Raw genomic sequence first — 15,433 nt, 5'->3', positions numbered from 1 at the left:
ACAGGCTGGGGAGCCAGAACGGGGACCGTTCGGGGGGCTGTTCGGTGGCGGAACCAGGCGGAACGGCACGGAGGGCACGGACGGCGTCCTCCGTGCCTTACAAGCTGATCCAGGTAGTTAACTTTTTTTTTTTTTTTTTTTACTGTACTTGGCCTCGTAAGTCCTTTAAGGAAAAAACAAAACAGGCAAACACATGAACACTGCTAAAAAGCAAACAACCACGAGTTTATTGACTTGAGCAGTGGAGTCTGCTAACTATGAGCTTAAAGAGAACCCGAGGTGGGATTTAATTATGTTAGTGGGGCACAGAGGCTGATTGTGCACACTACCACCAGCCTCTGTTGCCCCATGGTGTGCCTCCAGGACCCCCCTGTGCGCCGCTATCCCCTCCGGAGTGCTAGCGACACACAGCGTGTCGCCAGCACAATGTTTACCTATGCCTGTCTGTTAGCGCCGCTACCCCGCTTCAGCGCTACCCGTCCGCGTCCCTTCCCTCCCGCTGATTGGAGGGAAGGAACACGGGCAGGTAGCGCCAATGCAGAGGAGGCGGGGGAGCGGCGCTAACAGACGGGCATAGGTAAACATTGTGCTGGCGACAAGCTGTGTGTCGCTAGCACTGCGGAGGGGATAGCGGCGCGCAGGGGGGTCCTGGAGGCACACCATGGGGCAACAGAGGCTGGTGTTAGTGTGCACAATCAGCCTCTGTGCCCCACTAACATAATTAAATCCCACCTCGGTGTGACAAACATTACGGAAAGTCGTGCACAAAATCGTGAACGATTTTCGTATGGTCCAGCCATTACTGTCAGTGCGGGGTAAATGTACAAAAAATGTCTTTCCTTTCTCTTCCACTGAAAGCAAAAATCCCCTCCCCCACATCCTGTTCAGGTCAGGAAAGAATTTAACAAGTGGCTAACTCCCCTGCCGAGAAGCCATTTGGTCACCCAGCTCATGTTCCCCAAGCCAGCTCAAACTGGTTGAAATTCAAAGTTCCCTCCAAACGCAGAGGCTCAAACAAAGGAATCCTTAATGTATTAATAATTCAAAATAGGTTTGGCACAGAAAGACAACAAACACATTTCCTGATACCCAGAAATCAGTTCTATCACTCACATGATTTATAATTTTCTGGCTATCAGGAATCAATAGAGAAACCACATTATCCGGCCTGCGTAGAGCGAGTGCGACAGACTAGGCGTGTATAGCCTCGTTTAATAGAGGGTCGCAAGCTGCTTAGGAATATAGTCTCGGATTGGCGATATGCCAATCTGGGGCGGAATTACACAAATTATTAATAATTGGTACATTCCTTGCTCCGAGTCTGTGGGTGGCAACCTGACTGCCAGGAGGTAACCCTGCCTTAAACACACCTACTTTCCAGGTAGTGACCGCCCCAAAACTGAGGTCAGTAAAAAGTGTTTGCGAGGAACTCCTCCTCAGTTCTCCAAATTCCATCGACTAGGGAACGTCTATGCAGGCGCTAAGGAGAGCCAGCGCCTGCAGTGTTCAAAGACTTAACCTGAATGCCTACCTTTAAACTGGACTATTTTTCTTCATGTTTCAAATGGACTGCTCAGCTAACTAAGTAAGAACTTTCTGATTTTATTCCTTTATATTTTTTAAGCTCTGTGTTTATGTGTTAATAGGTGTATATAACTGTATGTAATGCATTTTTGTTATTAAACGTTTAAAAATCGTTTAGCGGTTATGACCTGTTGGTGAACATACACAATCGTACCTATTCTCCTGAAGTCGCTACCCTGTGTTTAATAGAAGTATACACTTATAACCCGTATGCGAGAACCCGGCCCAGACATAACGATCTGACCCAGATTCTTGCATACTGCTAAGGGCTAATAGAGCGTTCTCGAAGTCCTAGTAAAATTACAGTAGCGGGCTGTGTAACTCGCTTGGTGGCAGATCTTTGAATTGTATGTGTGTGGTGAATCGGTTGGTATCAGAACGCTCCCTTCACGAGTCAGTTCATCAAATTGCGAACGCGGGTTATCCTTCGTGATGAACAAATGACCGTGTGAGAGGATTTCTGACGCTGATTGATTTACCCCATCCGCAGACCGGCCTAGCGGTCTGTGACATTGTTTGGCAGCTTATTGGGATTTGTGTATGTTCAGAACATCGACGGCAACGTTATTTGATTAACCTGCCAGAACAGATAAAAAATCTGTGGTCGATAACCGATGCATTACCATTTATATAGACTAAACGTGTAGCACAGAGTTCCCCCCCAATCTCTTTTGCTATCCTATCTTTTATTTGGCAAAAATTGCTGCAGCAAGATACAAGAAAATGTCAGTGGCAGACCTAGTAAACTTGTGTGAGGAAAAAGGCATTGTGACTTATAGAAAAAAGAAATCGCAATTGATCGAGGACTTGTTGCGACTGAATACCCAGCCGGAGCAGATGCTGGGAGAGCACACTCCTGGTTCAGACGGTGCTGTAACTGGGGCAGAGGGAAGTGAGCGGTTGGAGCAAAGCAACCCACTTCCAGACCCAGAGGAAAACGGGACCGCGTCTGAACCGGTCGCTGTAACTGCTGAGGAGCATGGTGGCCGGCAGGAGCCCGCCCATGCCAACCTGTTCTGTGTTCCTGATGCTGGAATGCAACCTGGATTACAAAGGCTGTTGGAGACAAATCCTGAGCTGTACATGCAGATTGTCAGAGAAAATGCTGACCGTGCAGAACGCCAGCGCCAGGCGGAAATGGATGCCTCAGAGCACCAAGCGGAACGGGAAGCGGACCGTGCAGAGCGCCGGTGGCTTGCTGAGAAAGAGGCGGCGGAGAGAGAATCCGCCCACCAACACGACCTTGAAATGGCCAAACTGTGAGGGCAAGGCCAAAATCCCTCCCAAAGTGCTCCGGAACCCCGGCCCACAGCAGGCCCGTTTGGGACTCCAAAGTTTAAATTCCCAGAAATGGAGAAGGGAACCGACCCGGACACTTATTTACACTCCTTTGAAAAGACTTGTCGTCAGCATCATCTGCCCCAGGAGCAGTGGGCGAGATATCTGACACCCAACTTGCGGGACAAAGCGCTTGAGGCGTTTGTGGACTTACCCGCTGAGAAAGACAATGACTATGAGGCGATAAAAGCTGCAATTATCGCCAAATACCAGCTGACCCCAGAGGTCTATCGCAAAAAGTTTCGCTCCCTGCAGAAAGGCCACACCGACTCTTACACCGGCCTGGAGAGTCGCCTGCTGACCGTGTTCAGGCAGTGGTCGCGGGGCCTCAAAAAAGACTCTCACCAAGGTCTGGAGGACCTCATCCTACAGGAGCAGTTGCTGAACTGCTGCACTCCAGATGTCCGGCAGTTTGTCTTGGAGCGGAAGCCGGACTCCGCCAAAACTGCCGCAGAACTTGCAGACACTTTTGTGGCCACCCGTGTGCCGGACAGCCGCAAACCTCCAGTCCAGAGCTGGAGAGGGGGGAGACCTATGCAACCCAGCTCTCCTCCCCCTGCTAAGCGTGGGAATCGAGTCCCACAGCCACAAAGGCCGGATGCTGCACCTGCTACTCATCCGCCTGATGCCACATATGTTCCGAAGTGTTACCACTGTGGACAGCGAGGACACCTCAAGTCTGCCTGCCCCGAGGTGAGGAGGCCGTCTCCAGAGCCAAGCGCAGAAGTGGCTAGCGCATCCTCTACTGCACACGCCTACCTCGTCATGGGAGCAGCAAATCCTCGACTTTCCGGAAATCATCAAGTCGTGGAAGTTAACGACCAGATCGCTGTTGGTTTCCGCGACACAGGTGCAGAGCTTACCTTGGTTCGTTCTCATCTTGTAGCCAGGGAGAATTTCCTGCCTAATGAGCGTGTCACCCTTGTGGGAGTTGGTGGCACACACGCACGCATCGCCAAAGCTCGTGTTGTTCTCAATTGGGGAAGGGGACGCCAGACAAAAGTTGTGGGGGTGACAGATGACATCCCAGTGCCTGTGCTGTTGGGCACCGATCTTGGCACCCTACGATCCTTTTATGAACCTGTGATCAACACCCCGGATTGCCAGTCTGGACCCACTCAGGTACTGTACAAGCTTGGGGTGGGACAGAGGGAGGCAGCCAGGGTAATGGTACCTAGCCCTCCTAGGGAAGGAGGCAAGGAAGCGGTACCTGTTTCTAATGGACAGCTGTCTAACCACGGTTTGTCTGATTCTAAACCTGTCACTGTTGTTCCAGATACCTGTGTACATGATGTGAAAAATGAACGTAATTGTGATGTTAATGTTGTACCAGATGTTGCCAATAGCTTTCATGCTGAATCTCACAGTGCTAAAAATGATGTATATTTAAATGTGACAGTCTCTAATCTAAGAGGTAACAGTCTTGTTTTGCCTGGGTCATATCCGTGCAGGGCAGTGGAAGCAGGCCAGGTGTCAGAGCAGGCAGCTGGGGGCCTAGACCTCCCCTCCTGCTATGACAACCAGAGTGCTCCACCATTGCCTGCTGTTAACAAACAGCTGGTGGAGACAGGCCGTGCCTTCCCTGTCTCACCCTTGCAGAAGCAACCCAGTGCAAAACTGCCCAGAGGTCCACCTTCTTGCCTTCCTGGAGAAGGGGCAAGCCTCGCCACCCAGGTGGAGGCTAATTCGGTTTTTAAAATGTTCTCTAATGTCCACCCAGGTTGTGCTGACCAAAATGTTGTGCCATGGTGTAGTCAGTTAGAGCAGGGGTATGCCACGCTGCTTCCAGATTCGCAGGCTGATACCCGAGAGTCAGGAAGTGACCCGGATGTCAGCCAACGACTCTCTCCCTTACAGGAAGCGCTACGCAAACCCAGCCAGGCCTTTAGAGGTAAGCCTGTTGGTGTGCATCGCACCGTCCGCAAAGCGGACACTGGGACACACCGGACCATGAGGCCTTATGCTTCTTGTGAGTTGTCTAAAGGGCAGTCAGATAAGAAGTCGAGAACCCGTTCAGTAGCTAAGCGGTGCGTAGAGCGGGTCTGGCAGACCCACTCTGTGCGTCCGACTGGTAGGGGGGAGATGTGACGAACATTACGGAAAGTCGTGCGCAAAATCGCGAACGATTTTCGTATGGTCCAGCCATTACTGTCAGTGCGGGGTAAATGTACAAAAAATGTCTTTCCTTTCTCTTCCACTGAAAGCAAAAATCCCCTCCCCCACATCCTGTTCAGGTCAGGAAAGAATTTAACAAGTGGCTAACTCCCCTGCCGAGAAGCCATTTGGTCACCCAGCTCATGTTCCCCAAGCCAGCTCAAACTGGTTGAAATTCAAAGTTCCCTCCAAACGCAGAGGCTCAAACAAAGGAATCCTTAATGTATTAATAATTCAAAATAGGTTTGGCACAGAAAGACAACAAACACATTTCCTGATACCCAGAAATCAGTTCTATCACTCACATGATTTATAATTTTCTGGCTATCAGGAATCAATAGAGAAACCACATTTGCGGCCTGCGTAGAGCGAGTGCGACAGACTAGGCGTGTATAGCCTCGTTTAATAGAGGGTCGCAAGCTGTTTAGGAATATAGTCTCGGATTGGCGATATGCCAATCTGGGGCGGAATTACACAAATTATTAATAATTGGTACATTCCTTGCTCCGAGTCTGTGGGTGGCAACCTGACTGCCAGGAGGTAACCCTGCCTTAAACACACCTACTTTCCAGGTAGTGACCGCCCCAAAACTGAGGTCAGTAAAAAGTGTTTGCGAGGAACTCCTCCTCAGTTCTCCAAATTCCATCGACTAGGGAACGTCTATGCAGGCGCTAAGGAGAGCCAGCGCCTGCAGTGTTCAAAGACTTAACCTGAATGCCTACCTTTAAACTGGACTATTTTTCTTCATGTTTCAAATGGACTGCTCAGCTAACTAAGTAAGAACTTTCTGATTTTATTCCTTTATATTTTTTAAGCTCTGTGTTTATGTGTTAATAGGTGTATATAACTGTATGTAATGCATTTTTGTTATTAAACGTTTAAAAATCGTTTAGCGGTTATGACCTGTTGGTGAACATACACAATCGTACCTATTCTCCTGAAGTCGCTACCCTGTGTTTAACCTCCTTAGCGGTAACCCCGTGTGTGACACGGGATAAGCCGCCGGAGGTTGCCGCTCAGGCCCTGCTGGGCCGATTTTAATAATTTTTTTTTTGCTGGACGCAGCTAGCACTTTGCTAGCTGCGCCAGCACCCCGATCGCCGCCGCCGCGCGCCCGATCGCCGCTATCCGGTGCGGCGCGCGCCCCCCCCCCCCCCCCAGACCCCTGCGCTGCCTGGCCTATCAGTGCCAGGCAGCGCCAAGGGGTGGATCAGGTCTCCCAATGACGTCCCGACGTCGCTGACGTCATCCCGCCCCGTCGCCATGGCGACGGGGGAAGCCCTCCAGGAAATCCCGTTCTTTGAACGGGATTTCCTCATCGGAGATCGCCGAAGGCGATCGAAGCGGGCGGGGGGATGCCGCTGAGCCCTGGGCTCGCTACATGATTTAAAAATTTTATTTTTTTTAAAAACTGTTTTGCTGCCCCCTGGCGGTATTTTTCATACCGCCAAGGGGGTTAATAGAAGTATACACTTATAACCCGTATGCGAGAACCCGGCCCAGACATAACGATCTGACCCAGATTCTTGCATACTGCTAAGGGTTAATAGAGCGTTCTCGAAGTCCTAGTAAAATTACAGTAGCGGGCTGTGTAACTTGCTTGGTGGCAGATCTTTGAATTGTATGTGTGTGGTGAATCGGTTGGTATCAGAACGCTCCCTTCACGAGTCAGTTCATCAAATTGCGAACGCGGTTTACCCTTCGTGATGAACAAATGACCGTGTGAGAGGATTTCTGACGCTGATTGATTTACCCCATCCGCAGACCGGCCTAGCGGTCTGTGACACTCGGGTTCTTTTTAATGCTAGAATTCTCTGTATTCAGCTTTAAGATGCTGGGGGTGACAACTCTACAATGGGTGTTTGATTGTTGATTGCAGCAAAGACCATTCACATCATGTTCTCCTCTGGCCTAATCTTAAGAGAGCAGTGACTTCCACAATTTTCTTTAATTACTTTTCCTCGTTTGCTTTTGTTTTACAGACAGTTCTGATACTTATTGGAATTCTGCAGTTGTGTATTGCGATTCTGTTCCATTGTGCAGAGTCTACACCGATATCTCTGACACTCCGCAGTGGAGTGTACATATGGGGAGGAGTGGTGGTAAGCTAACAATCTTATGCATATACTTTCATATAGTATTATTCATATACTTTCACGTGCCTACTGATAAAAAAAGGAACATTTTCTATAAAGTTATACTAAACCTTCTTGAAAATCCTGATTTCTAAAGTGGATCACAGTGGCTGAATAGTGTAAGGGTCCTGCCTTTGACATGGGACCCTAGCCAGGGTTTGAATCCTGGCTAGGGTCAGTACCTATTTAGTAAGGAGTCCTTGGGCAAGACTCCCTAACACTGCAGGGCGCCCTTAGTGGCCGCAGCTCTTGAACTCTTTGAGTCCATCAGGAGAAAAGCGCTCTGCAACTTTAAGGTTTATTATTATTATATTATTTCTAGTGAACCCCATACATATGCTAGATTGACTCTGCTGAAAATCTAGTGTGTATACAGCCTCCCCGAGGTGTCAAAAAACTGCAGTAATATTGCTGTACGCAGAGAGCACACAGCAATGTCACCGTTACTACTGGCAACGTGTACTGTGAGTTTCGCTATCAGCGCGGCCTGCGGTACTTGAGTAGTGCGAACATTGCTAAGATAATGTGGGTGTCTAACGGTAACAATTGTTAGTCATGCACGTTACCAAAGCAACACTCATGCTACTTGAGTACCGCAAGCGTTTCACATTAATCGCATAACTCGCAGGACTCTGCTGCCGGTAGTAACAGTAATATTGCTGCGTTCTGTGTGTTCCCGCTGGGGGAATAAAATGTTGCTAATTCTATTCTGCATAATTTCTTTATCCACTGTGAATACAACACCATTACTCTGTATTCCATCCACTAGGTCATAATAACTAAATTGAAAAGGAGTGGACCTAGTTCTGACCCTTGCAGTACTCCACTATTAACAGTTTCTCTTTATGAGACCTTTATTACCACATAGACAGAGATATACTAATAATTTTGTTCTGTTTGTAGATGATAATCGCAGGAATTGCCTCTTTAATTGCTCATAAACTGGACACAGTGAAAATGGTAAGAGTGACAGTGTTAGATGTATAACGGTAATACAAATAAAACTATAATACAATACTTTATATAGTACACAAATGTATGAGTCTAAGTTCAGTCCATAAATCTTGCCCTCCCCTGCAGACATATATAATCTATGTCCTATTAGGTACATTTCTGCCCCCAGCTCATCAGCTAATTTGATTTACATGAATTAAGCCTGGAACACACATACCATTTTTATTGGCCATTCACACCTCTTTTTTGAGTTTTTCTGAGGGACAGTTAATGACCTTCATTGAGGGACCCAGCGTGGGAACGATGGGCATCAGAATGATCTGGGAAGCCTCTGGATTAGCCAGAGACTTCCTTCTATTGAGGTTCATTTTTATTTTTTTTCTGCAGTATAGGTTCACATTAAGTTTTATGATAATTGGGATAAATAGCCAAATATCTTTTATTAAAAAACAATAATGGGTAAAAGCTGAAGACAATAGGCCGGATCCAATTCACTTTTTCTCCTAAGTTTTCTCTTAGGTGATATTTTCAAATTATAAATAAAATGCATTTTAAGCCACCTGCAAGCAAGAAAATGCTCAAAATAATGATGACAGTACTTTTTCACCTATTGTTTTTTAGTATTTTTTCACTTGCAAAGTGCAAAAGTTGTTTTAAACTTAAGATTAAAAATTATGTCCTAGGAAAAAACTTAGGAGAGCAAGTGAATTGGATTAGGCCCAATGTATATATCACTTAGGTGTCATAATAAGCGATAAATTTATTTCTGATTAAAGAGTAACATAACTAAAACAACAAAACTGCTTGTGCCTATACATGTGCTGTTTGCACACGTAGTATCTGACACAATGTTTTTTTTATAATTTACAATGAGTTCCAGCTTTGCTCTACAATTCCTTTCTTTTTAGCACACAATAGGAAGAAATATATACTTTATATTGGATATAAAATATAAAAGATTTTTTTAAGTTCTGGCTTTGTTAGAATGTAGTAGTTTTTTTTAACTGGTGCTTTCACTACTTAAAGTGACCGAGCATCACCACTTGACAAAGGACGGTCACACCGAGCATCACCACTTGACAAAGGACGGTCACACCGAGCATCACCACTTGACAAAGGACGGTTACACAGCGTCCGAAACAGCTCAGTCCGTTGAACTTGGAGGCAATGTGACAATACTCCTCCTAGCAGGGATCACTCATTGCACAGCAACAAGAGCCATATACTGGAGCCATAATTACATCTACGAGTTGTTGGCTAATCCTTTGTTCAGTATTCATGTGAATAAAGCTCAAAAAAAGAGAGGTCTTCCAGTGCTTGTCGTTTGTGGTTTTCTCTTGAAGATACAGTCTGCCTCTGTCAGGCAGACTGGACCATTGCACGAATTGAACACTGATCCGATGTATGCTCTCCAATATGGACAACATGGAGGTAATCCACATAAATAGACATCAGAGGGATATCAACCGTATACCTGATCTACCAAAAATCTATTAGTAAATAGCCTGGTTAAATCTCTTATCTATAAAGCTTAATTTTAAACGTAGTTCATGGCATATATACGGTAAATAGAGTGGGGTGTAGTACTGTATTAGCTAGGCCTACAGGTGAAGCTCAAAAAATTTGAATATCATGCAAAAGTTCATTTATTTCAGTAATTCAACTTAAAAGGTAAAACTAATACGTTAAATAAACTCATTACATGCAAAGCGAGATATTTCAAGCCTTTATTTGTTATCATTTTGATTATGCCTTGCAGCTTATAAAAACCCCAGAATCAAAATCTCAGAAAACGACAATATTGTGAAAAGGTTCATTATTCTAGGCTCAGAGTGTCAGACGCTAATCAGTAGCGATGGTCATGAATGCCTATTTTCTTTTCAGCGAAAATCCGAATTTCCGATTTTCCGTTTTTCCAATTATCCGATTTCCGGGGAGTGTTTTATTAGTCATTTTTTTTAATCTGAGAATGCAAAAAAAATGACAAAAAATTCTGAAAAATCAGAAAAATGAAAAAGCAGTCTTGTGGCTGGTCTAAAATTAAAATTTTTCAGAAAAAATCTGCATTCTCTGATTGGTCCAATGCTTTTGAGTTCTGTGACTGGGATAAAATTACTGAGTTGCGGTAAATCAGATTTCTACAGAATTTCAATTTGCATTTTCCAAATTCTTATCGGAAATGCGGAAACTTCAATTCCGCAGAATCCGAATGAGCATCCCTGCTAATCATCTAACTAATCCAAAACACCTGCAAAGGGCTCCTGAGCCTCTAAATGGTCTCTTAGTCTGGTTCCGTGGGAATCACAATTATGGGAAAGACGGCTGACCTGACCGTTGTGCAGACAACCATTATTGACACCCTCCATAAGGAGGGAAAGCCTCAAAAGGTAATTGCAAAATAAGTTGGATGTCCCCAAAGTGCTGTATCAAAGCACAATAATAGAAAGTTATGTGGAAGGGAAAAGTATGGAAGAAAAAGGTGTACAAGCAGAAGCACCATAGAGAGAATTGTCAGGAAGAGGCCAATCAAAAGCGTTGTGGACTTTCACAAGGAGTGGACTGAGGCTGGAGTTAGTGCATCAAAAGCCACCACACAAAGACAGATCCAGGACATGGGCTGCAAATGTTGTATTACTCTTGTCAAGCTGCTCCTGAACAACAAACAACATCAGGAGCATCTTCAAGTAAGATATACACAAGCACATTGGTATAACGTGTTATCTCAATATTGATTCTCTTTTTTTATTACGACAAAAGTGACTAAAACCTATGAAACCATAAAAACAAAGCGGTGTTCTTATTGCACATTGCATCCCATACAGCCATCCAATCAGCGCTCATGAAGACATTAGTGACCGGTCACTGGAAAGTTCTATTGCCAACAGATAATGTAATGATGCTATTTTAGCTTATTCAGCAGTCCTTTTGTTATTAGCAAAGCATGCTTTGATTAGTATGTTGAGCAAGGCAGTAAAACTTCAAGGTGACTGATGTATTAATCATTCCAATCCACCAGTTTATCCAACTGATCATATCATGCCAAGTTCTGTCCATGGACAAAATCCAGCAAATGTCGTATTCCTATTGTCAAGCTGCTCCTGAAAAACAAACAACTTTAGAAGTGTCTTACCTGAGCTAAAGAAAAAAGAACTGGTCTGTTGCTCAGTGGTCCAAAGTCCTCTTTACTGATGAGAGCAACTTTTTCATCTCATTTGGAAACCAAGGACCCAGAGTCTGGAGGAAGAGTGGAGAGGCACACAATCCAAGATGCTTGAAGTCCAGTGTGAAGTTTCCACAGTCTGTGTTGATTTGGGGAGCCATATCATCTGCTGGTGCTGGTGCACTGTGCTTCATTAAGTCCATAGTTAACACAGCCATCTAGCAGTAGATTTTGGAGCACATCATGCTTCCTTCTGCAGAGAAAGCAAGAAAGCAAGGCTTATGGGAGATGCTGACTTCATTTTCCAGCAGGACTTGGCACCTGCCCACACTGCCAAAACTACAGATACCTTGTTCAGTGACCATAGAATTACTGTGCTTGATTGGCCAGCAAACTTGCCTGACCTGTACCCCATAATCTATGGGGCGTTGCCAAGAGAAATATCAGAGACATGAGACTGAACAATGCAGAAGAGTTGAAGGCCGCTATTCAAGCATCCTGGTCTTCCATAGCACCTCAGTGATTGATGTATAAGAGGACCAAACCAAGTACTGAGTACATCTGCATGAATATATCTTTCAAAGGGCCAACATTTTTCAATTTAAAACCTTTGTTTTAAAGATTTCATGCAATATTCTAATTTTCTGAGATTCGGGGGGTTTTATAAACGGTAAGCCATAATGATCAAAATTATAACAAATAAAGGCTTGAAATATCTTGCTTATGAGTCTATTTCATATAAAAAACACATTTAAGTTTAATTTAAGTTGAATTACTGAAATAAATATTGCACAATATTCGAATTTTTCGAGCTTCGCCTGTATTTTATTTCTTTGCGTCTCAAGCAACCAGAAAGCACACTAATCCAGCATCAGCTGATCCTTGTAGGTGCCAAAGTACTGTAGTACCCTGGAGGACTCTTAGAAAAGGTGCTATGAAGTGATTCTAACTCAATTTTATTCAATGGCATATAGTTCTGCTTTAAGAATTACAGTGACATAATGGGATAAAAAGTATACTGTACCATCCAAAAGACCACCCCACCTGTTCAGATACGTTTGCAAGATAGCCAAGAGACATCAGAGGTGAAGAGAACTATGTAAGTGTCTTCTGTAGCACCTTGTGAATATGGGAGTCTCCTGTTCTGATACTACAGTAAAATCACAAACACTGGTTCACACGACAGCCGGGGGCCCCAGTCTCTCTCACTGGCTGGGGCCCCCAAACCACCATGCGATACCTAGAGGAAAATGTGGACGAGCCCTGGCTCTCTCACTTCCAGGGAACTCACCCCCATCGCCTCTGAACTGAATGCTTACTGCAACACACAATTGCTCACTACCAGTTGAAGCAATTTCCTACCTTTATCTGGTCAGCAGGCGCCAATCAGCCAAATGGCTGATTGGCGCCTGCTGACCAGATAAAGGTAGGAAATTGCCTGAACTGGTAGTGAGCAATTGTGTGTTGCTGATACTACAGTACCAGGAATATTCCACTGTACATTGCTAGACAATTTAGGCAGCAAGCATATGAACTACTGTATTTTCTTTGATTTGGATGCCTCTGATATCATCCAGGAGATGTCTTTTTTTACAAACCTCTTAAGTTCAAAAAGCTGTGCTAGAATTAGGGGCAAAACAGACATTTGCCTTCTTAAAACAGAAGAAATTTGATATTATTCAGGTTGGAGTAAGCATTTTAGGTGCCCCACAATGCATCACTGCTAAATATGCAAATCATCCCTTTGTTGTCCCTGTAAGCTAGCCACACCTCTAGAATCGCTAGAATGCAATGATGTATCAGCTTGTTAATATTACAGAGCCACACTTATCCAAAAGGATAAAGACTGTTTCAGATTGGTTGATCGTCATCACTGCGTGGCATGGATATTTATAGCTCTATGGAGTAGGACTTAAAACATCCAGGATTACAGCTTGCTAAAAATGCTCATGGTGAACCAGAACTCCCAGGAGTGTGTAAGGGGCTGAAAAAGATATAAAAAGCCTCCTTACTAAACTGCTATGCAAAACAGACATGTACCTTCTTAAAACAGAAGGCATTTGCGATTATTCAGGTTGGCGTGAGCTTTGAGGTGTCCCACAGTGCTTGACTGCTGAATATGCTGCTCAATATGCAAATCATCTCTTTGTTGTCCCTGATAACTAAACACACCTCCAGAACCACTGGAATGCAATGATGTGTCAGCTTGTTTATATTACAGAGCCAAACTTCTCCAACATGCCTACAGATTGGTTGATCTTCATCATGGCTCTAGGGGGTAGGACTTAAAACACCCTGCTTATTCAGCAGTGATGCACTGTGAGACACCTCAAAGCTCACTGCAACCTGAACAATCACAAATACATTCTGATTTAAGAAGGCAAACTTCTTTTTTTTCACAGCATTTTAGTAAGGAGACTTTTTAATCTGTTAGCCCTCCCCCCTCCCTTCCCCCCCTCCCTTCCCCCACCACCAACACACGCACGCACGCACGCACACACACACACACACACACACACACACACTTTCTGGTTCACATGAGCTTGCTGGACAATCTGGAACTCTAGAATTAGGGAAAAGACTACGTTTTATGTACTTGCTACCTGTATCTCATTACCTTTTATCTTTATTAATGGTAATAACAGCAGCCGTGTGAGTCATAAATCAAGAATAAATCAGTTTTTACTATAGTCAGAATTCTAATGCTCCAATTATGTATTAAGGTCTCAAATCTTCCTACTACAGTGTTATCTAGTGTCCTGAGCCCTACCCAGCTTTGGGTACAGAAACAGCTTTACCCTATATGCCCAATGCTTAATTACATATTCTGTATATTTTTTTTTTATATATTTTTGTTCTAGGTAAGGATATGCTTTGGCTGTAACATTGCCAATATATCAGTTGCATCAGTTGGGCTGCTTCTGTATGCCATTCAAATTTATACTGAGACCCAGATATGCTGGAAGCGGTTTGAAAGGGATGAAATGGATCTCAGCAGTTGTGAGAGCGGAAACACAAAACCATATTATAATTATTATTATTACTCCAACACACAAGACGTTGTGGTAAGTATGGACAGGTGAAACTAACTATATGACTTGCTTATCTTAACTTGTTGACTATAGTATCTGTCTACAATGCGTTTGAAATTAATATTATTGCCATTATTTTTCATGCTATTACATTACATGAACAAACAAGGCCAATTTGGATAAAGCACCCAGTGCTAACTACATATAAATAAAAAAAAAATATAAGCGCCTTGGTGGGATAATGGGTGTGGCCATGACATGCTATGGGCGGAGCCAACTGCATGATGCTATCATGTCAAAATAGACCAAAAATATCTGAGAACTGTCATGAAGAATTATGGTGGGTCAGATGGTGAATAACGTCCAACTCAGTACTAGCAAGACGTACCCAATAAAATGACCAGTGAAATATATCAATTTTCTGATGATTGTGTTCCATTTGCTTTGTGTATTATCACACCTTTTAACCACTTCACAACTGAGGGGTTTTACCCCTTGAGCACCAGAGCAATTTTCACCTTTCAGCGCTCCTTCCATTCATTCATCTATAACTTTATTATTACTTATCGCAATGAAATGAACTATATCTTGTTTTTTTCGCCACCAATTATGCTTTCTTTAGGTTGGACAGTATGCCAAGAATTATTTTATTCTAAATGTGTTTTAATGGGAAAATAGGAAAAAAATGTGGGAAAAAAATCATTATTTTTCAGGTTTCGGCCCATATAGTTTTTAAATAATGCATGCTACTGTAATTAAAACCCATGAAATTTATTTGCCCATTTGTCCCGGTTATAAAAACCGTTTAAATGATGTCCCTATCACTATGTTTGGCACCAATATTTTATTTGGAAATAAAGGTGCATGTTTTTCAGTTTAGCGTCCATCCCTAATTACAAGCCCATAGTTTATAAAGTAACAGTGTTATGCCCTCTTGACATAAATATTTAGAAAGTTCAGTCCCTAAGGTAACTATTTATGTATTTTTTTTATTGTAAATTTTTTTTTTATTACAAAAAAAAAATTGGGGAGTGTGGGAGTTAATGAGTTAATTTTTAGTGTAAAACTATTGTATT

The 15,433-nt window shown here is 43.8% G+C and overlaps 1 protein-coding gene across 1 annotated transcript in view; it reads left to right on the top strand.

The window, feature by feature from the left end:
* LOC137534185 (high affinity immunoglobulin epsilon receptor subunit beta-like) overlaps positions 1 to 15,433 on the top strand; it is a 67,786-nt gene that overhangs the window by 30,183 nt on the left and 22,170 nt on the right. The window contains exons 3-5 of the mRNA XM_068255581.1: positions 7,059 to 7,178; positions 8,115 to 8,171; positions 14,187 to 14,390. Coding sequence (XP_068111682.1) covers positions 7,059 to 7,178; positions 8,115 to 8,171; positions 14,187 to 14,390 — 381 coding nt within the window. The remainder of the gene's footprint in view (positions 1 to 7,058; positions 7,179 to 8,114; positions 8,172 to 14,186; positions 14,391 to 15,433) is intronic.

Source organism: Hyperolius riggenbachi, chromosome 10 (genome assembly GCF_040937935.1).
Source record: "Hyperolius riggenbachi isolate aHypRig1 chromosome 10, aHypRig1.pri, whole genome shotgun sequence".
NCBI classification, from domain to species: Eukaryota; Metazoa; Chordata; class Amphibia; order Anura; family Hyperoliidae; genus Hyperolius; species Hyperolius riggenbachi.
Note: the sequence above shows the minus strand (reverse complement) of the source record. Positions and strands in the feature narration are given on the sequence as shown.